Below are 5,952 nucleotides of genomic sequence, written 5' to 3'. Positions count from 1 at the left end.
AATATCTAATATGTAAAAATGTCTAATAATTGTATAATATTTTAAGAATAGTTGTTTTTTGTTTTTTTTTAGAGATAAGGTCTCACTCTGTCACCTAGGCAAACAGCCAAAAAGTGAAAGTAATCCCAGTATCCATTGACAGATGAACAGATAAGCATTCTGAGAAATATTTTTAAGGTTGAATAATATTTCATTGTACGTATATACTACATTTTGGAGTGCAGTGGCCTGATCATAGCTCATTGTAACCTCTAACTCCTGGGTTCAAGCGATCCTCCTATCTCAGCCTCCCAAGGAGCTGGGACTACAGGCATATGACACCATGTCTGGCTAATTTTAAAATTTTTTGTAGAGACAGGGTCTCACTATTTTTCCCAGGCTGGTCTCAAACTCATGGCCTGAAGTAATCCTCCTGCCTTGGCCTCCCAAAAAGTGTTGGGATTATAGGTGTAAGCCACTGTGCCAGGCCTTTAAAAACAGTTTTTTTAAAATATAAAAATAATGTGAGCTCACTTCAAATAAATTAAAAATTGCAGTGAAGGTAAAAGTAGAAAGTAAAAAGAAGTAATCCCACTACCCAGAAATTATTCACTATTAATGGTTTATAATATGCATATATCCATTAAGAACTTTGCCCTATGTTTTTACATATGCATGTATTTATTTATATTTTAGTTTAGCTTATATATTAAACTTAAGTACTGATGCTTATAAAGCACATAAAAGAGACACTAGATTCCCCTATCCCTCCCACTTTCTGTCTTCAAAGGTTTTTTTTCTTTTTTAGATAAAAAAGGATTTCTTACTTGGAGCAGGCAGCCCACCACTGGATCGTTTATATTTGCTCTCCTTTAAAATGGATGTGATTTTGTATAAGTGACGGAAACCTGTTTTGCATTCAGAGGCAAAAATAAACTCAATTTCATCTTCCTGACTTTGGGGAAAAACATGAAAGATGTCATGGATCTGTAAAATGAATAATTTAATTTACTATATGCATTAATGAAAATACTACACAAACAATTCAATTAAATTAAAGAAAGACGAATTACATGACAAACATACTTTCAAATATAAATGTCAGTGCTATGTGTATGGTATATTTATAGTAATAAATTTTGCCTGGGCCTTTCATATTTATTTTACCTTAGTCAAAGACTTCATCCATTAAGAAATAAATGTTTCCAAATGGAGGAAAAAAGAAAAATACGACCAAAAGCTTTTTCTCATTCAACATCTCTGTAATCCTTGAAACATGGCATGTTTGTTCAATGATATAAATCTTATTACAAAAACGATGAGGAAAAAAATTTTTTACTTTTGTTTTCCAAAGAGAAATTTTCTAACAGTTGAAGGGAAAACAGATGTCCATCTGTTGTAGGTGAATCATATGAAGCCTATATTCAGTTAGGAAGTGAGCTGGCTTTATTTATTTTGTATCTTGTTTAAGTTTCTCTGCTAAACTGGAAAATGCAAAATTCGATTAAAAACTGATATATTTTGGTATAGTTTGCCAACTTAAAAAAGAAAATCTTTTCTAGACTGGATTCTTGACACCCTCTCACAGGCACTGATGAGGCTGTGTATTTGATACCTGATATGTCCAGGAACAAATCTGCAGCCAAGGAGATGTCATTTCAATGGCATCTACTTTCTATCTACAAACCATTCCATTCTGGAATCATCACTCCAACTTGAAATGTTCACATTAAGGAAATAATATTCATGGTTCCTTTGAACTTAAAAAAATGCATTTTGATAATGTGCTATCAAAGTCCATTTGGTTTAGCATTCTGAGAAAACATTTAATCAAATACAGGAAAAAATGCATACATTTATCCAGATGTCTGTTGTTTCTTCGTAGATAATCAGTGGTGTCACTGAGTCAGGCACTGATTCAGTAAGTCTTTGCCTTTCCATGGCATCATCTTCTACTGGGATAAATAATTCAGGTGAAATCAACACTATCTGTAGGCGAGTTTGGGAGCGATCTAGTAGGATGGACCAAGCACTATACAAATAAAAGAGAAGCACCAGAAATAAAGCAAGCTCTCAGAGAATGAATGATCCTCTATTCTCTCTTGTGGCACCTATCAATTATTTCTATAATCACAATGAAAGAACTGCTTTAGTATATGTTATCACTTACAAATAGCTAATTAAAAATATTCCTTTTTTTTTTTTTATTTAAAAAAATTTTTTTGGAGACAGTCTTGCCCTGTTGCCCCGGCTAGAGTACAGTGGCGTGATCATAGCTCACTGCAACCTCAAAGCCCTGTCCTCGAGCAATCCTCCTGCCTCAGCCTCCCAGAATGCTAGGATTACAGGCAAGAGCCACTGTGCCTGGCCTTCCATACTTATTTTTAGAAGTTAAGCTTGAATAGAGTTTTTAAAAAGTAGTTTTCTTTAAATTTCCAAAACCATATTTGGTCTTTGAAAGTGTTTTCTTCCTTTAGTATCAACAAATGCCATTCTTGTTGAAACTCCTGTTGTCTACGTTAGATAACAGAAAGTATTTTTAATCATCCTCATATAAGCCTCTACGAACATTTCTGCTTAACTTATACAATAAAAAAAAACACAAATTTTTTGTGAGCCTTAAAGTCATACAATTTAATCACAAATAACACTGTGAACCACATAACCTGGCTGAGTAAGAAATAAAATGCAAGGCACCTGTGCTTATGAAATTACAAGTCCACTTAGTTCTAGAAAAATCTCTTACGTAGAAAATGACTATTCTGCAATTTACCTGTGAAGGTAGCTCCAACTGTAAGGCAAACCTGATAGCCTAAGATATTTCTAAAGCCCTTGATCTTAAATTAGCTGTAAAGAAGTGACGATTTAACATACGCACTATTTTCCCTCTGGAGTCCATCCAGCTCTGGCAATATATTCAACTCCTTCAAATAGAACCTCAAAAGGTTGAATTAGTTCCTTATCTACAACATCCATAATCTATTAAAAAAGAAAAAAAGGAATCTAGTTATAGAAAATTTAGATAAATAATTACCTCACTAGCCTACTTAAATCATTATTTGTAACCGCTGAATACTCTTTCAGACTTAGGTATTTAAGAAGGCACAAAGGATACAGCAAAACCAGCAGTAAGTTGTGGGTTACTTTTACTGGCGTTTTTAATGCCTAAAAAAGTTCTAACCACAAGAATTAACACAGTCTAAAAGTCTTTTCCTATGAGTTTATACTAATAGAAACCTTAATAATAACTGGTAAAAATCAAGTTTTAATTATTTTAAACTCTAGTATCTAAGAAAAACAGTCCCTAGTTCCCTGTATTTTAGCCTAAAATATATTTATGCAATATATTAATGGAATAGCCCTGGGTAAGCAAACTTTTTTCCTTTAAAAATCTAGCAGACACAATTAAAAAAATGAAATGTTTAAAATGCACAAAGGATCTGAATAGACAGTCTTCCAAAGAAGATACACAAATGGCTAATAAACACAGGAAAAGACGCTCAACATCATTAGCCATCAGGGAAATAAAAATCAAAACCACAATGAGATAGCACATCAAACTTACTAGGATGGCTATAATAAATAAGATGGACAATAACAAGTGTTGGTGATAATGTAGAAAGATTAGAGACCTCATAAGCTGCTGGTGGGAATATAAAATAGCGCAGCCACTTTGGAAAACAATCTGGCAGTTCCACAAAAGGTTAAAAACAGAGGTTATCATGCGACCCATACTCCTAGGTATACCCTCCAGAGAAATGAAAATGTAAGTCCACACAGAAGCTTGTACACACATATTCATGGCAGCATTATTCATAATAGCCAAAAAGTAGAAGCAACCCAAATGTCCATCAGCTGATAAGTGGATAAATAAAATGTAGCATATCTATATAATTATTTGGCAATAAAAATAAATGAAGTACTAATACATGGTGCAACACAGATGGACTTTGAAAACATTCATCTAAGTGAAAGAGGCCAGACTATATATTGTATGATTCCACTTATATGAAATGTCCAGAATAGGCAAATCTATAGAGACAGAAAGTAGATTAGTGGTGCATAGGGATGGGGGTATGAGGAGATGGGAAGATGATGGCTAAGCGTTATGGGTTTTTTTCTTTTGAGGTGATGACAATGGTTCTAAAATTGACTGTGGTGTGGTTGTACAACTCTGTGAATATACTAAAAGCCACTGAATTTTAAACTTTAAATGAGTGAATTGTATGTAAATTATGTCTCAGTAAAGCTGTTTTAAAAAAGTCTAGCAGAGAAGACTGCTTTTTAATTAATCTTGTGTGCATTTGGTTGTCCAAATGGAAAATAGCAGTACAAAATAATTGTGGGATATTTAATCCACCATAGACACCTACCCAACACAGAAGGTAACTAACTCACCAGTTCAATAACCACCTTTTTCTTTTTTTTTAGGAAAACCTATTGGAAAGGAGTCATAAATATGCACATATCTCATACTCCTATCTTGAGAACCAGCAGGAAATTTTGCAAGCAGAAAATTAGGTCAACCTAAAATTATGATCTACAGATAACTCAGCAAGTTCAACAAGCCCAAAAATAAAAGAGCATATCAAAGACCCCCACTAGACTTACTAGACTAGTCAAAAGACACAGAAAGTCAACTCAACATTTTATACTTACCCTTCCTTCGGCGTCAATGATTATTTCTGACATCTTAAAAGTGACTTTAGGATTTGCTGTGCCTTTAGAACGAAACATAAAGGAATAGTAATGCATATCCAAAATTACTCAAACTAATTTTGCCAGATCAGTCCTCTTTACTTTAGTTAAGGCAGCAATATTGTACATAGTTAAGGGCTTACTGCACTTGAATCTCAGAGCCCCATCTCAAATTCACACTTTTTAATAAAGGTATCAAAAAATAAGAGGCTGAAAAACATGAAGAGTCAATATGAAATAAGGAAGTGAAATTTTGTACATTTTTACAATTAAAATACTATAAACAGCAAAATGAAAGAAAAATTACTAATTTATTATGAATAAAATCACTTAAAAATCTTTACTTGCTAGAAAAGACACCTTATTCATTTCTTGAAGTAACTACTTTCACGGACATCCCCACTTTTGAAAATAATTAAAAAGGATCAGCCTGTAATTAAAAATCTGTTTCAGTGACACTTTATGAACAAACTATCCTTACTCAGGCTGTAAATGACCAATGTTGTCTTTATCTTTGGATGACAGCCCAAAGACTCTTATTTGGAAGGAGGAAATGAATGAATATAAATGCCAGTGGAGTACAGTACCTGTTTTAGGATAACGGAATGAATCTGCCCTCCTTGTTTCCAACATAGGGGATGTAACATGAATAATTTCCACCTCAGATTCATCATTTTCTTCATATAGAATTCTAAGAATTTTACTGCCACTGGGAGCTTAAAAAGAATTTAAACATTGAAAATGTAGAAGAATTATCCCACAGAGTAATCGTAACTGACCATTTCCTCTAGTATTAGATTTCTCATAGTGAAAAATAATTTATGTATAAACTATGCTGCCTTTTATGTATGAAAATATCAGTAGTCTTTGCAGTAGCAAGGTAAGTTACTGCTAAGCCACTCTTACTGGTTAAAGGTTATTCCTTTTGGAGGAAATACATACATACACACATATATATATTTACTTAGTTACTTACTGTTTATTTATGTATTTATCTGAGACAGAGTCTTGCCCTATCACCCAGGCTGGAGTGCAGTGGCTCAATCACAGCTTACTGTAACCCCAAACTTGTGGGCTCAAGTGATCCTCCTGCTTTAGCCTCCCACGTAGCTAGGACTACAAATGTGTGCTACCATGCTCAGCTAATTTTTTTATTTATTTGTAGAGATGGGGGTCTCACCATGTTACTCAAATTTGTCTCAAACTTCTGGCCTCAAGCCATCTTATTGCTTTAGCCTCCTAAAGTGCTGGGATTACAGGCGTGAGCCACGGTGC

The 5,952-nt window shown here is 33.9% G+C and overlaps 1 protein-coding gene across 1 annotated transcript in view; it reads right to left on the bottom strand.

Annotated features, from left to right (window-relative positions):
* The window catches only part of DPP8 (dipeptidyl-peptidase 8), a 59,300-nt gene that overhangs the window by 19,480 nt on the left and 33,868 nt on the right, over positions 1 to 5,952 (bottom strand). Inside the window, exons 5-9 of the mRNA XM_012644821.1 lie at positions 5,265 to 5,393; positions 4,639 to 4,700; positions 2,858 to 2,958; positions 1,834 to 2,011; positions 807 to 966 (exon numbers count right to left, since the gene is read on the bottom strand). Coding sequence (XP_012500275.1) covers positions 807 to 966; positions 1,834 to 2,011; positions 2,858 to 2,958; positions 4,639 to 4,700; positions 5,265 to 5,393 — 630 coding nt within the window. The remainder of the gene's footprint in view (positions 1 to 806; positions 967 to 1,833; positions 2,012 to 2,857; positions 2,959 to 4,638; positions 4,701 to 5,264; positions 5,394 to 5,952) is intronic.

Source organism: Propithecus coquereli, unplaced genomic scaffold (assembly GCF_000956105.1).
Source record: "Propithecus coquereli isolate 6110/MARCELLA unplaced genomic scaffold, Pcoq_1.0 Scaffold221, whole genome shotgun sequence".
Lineage (NCBI taxonomy): Eukaryota > Metazoa > Chordata > Mammalia > Primates > Indriidae > Propithecus > Propithecus coquereli.
The sequence above is the reverse complement of the archived record's forward strand: the minus strand, read 5'-3'. Positions and strand labels throughout refer to the sequence as shown.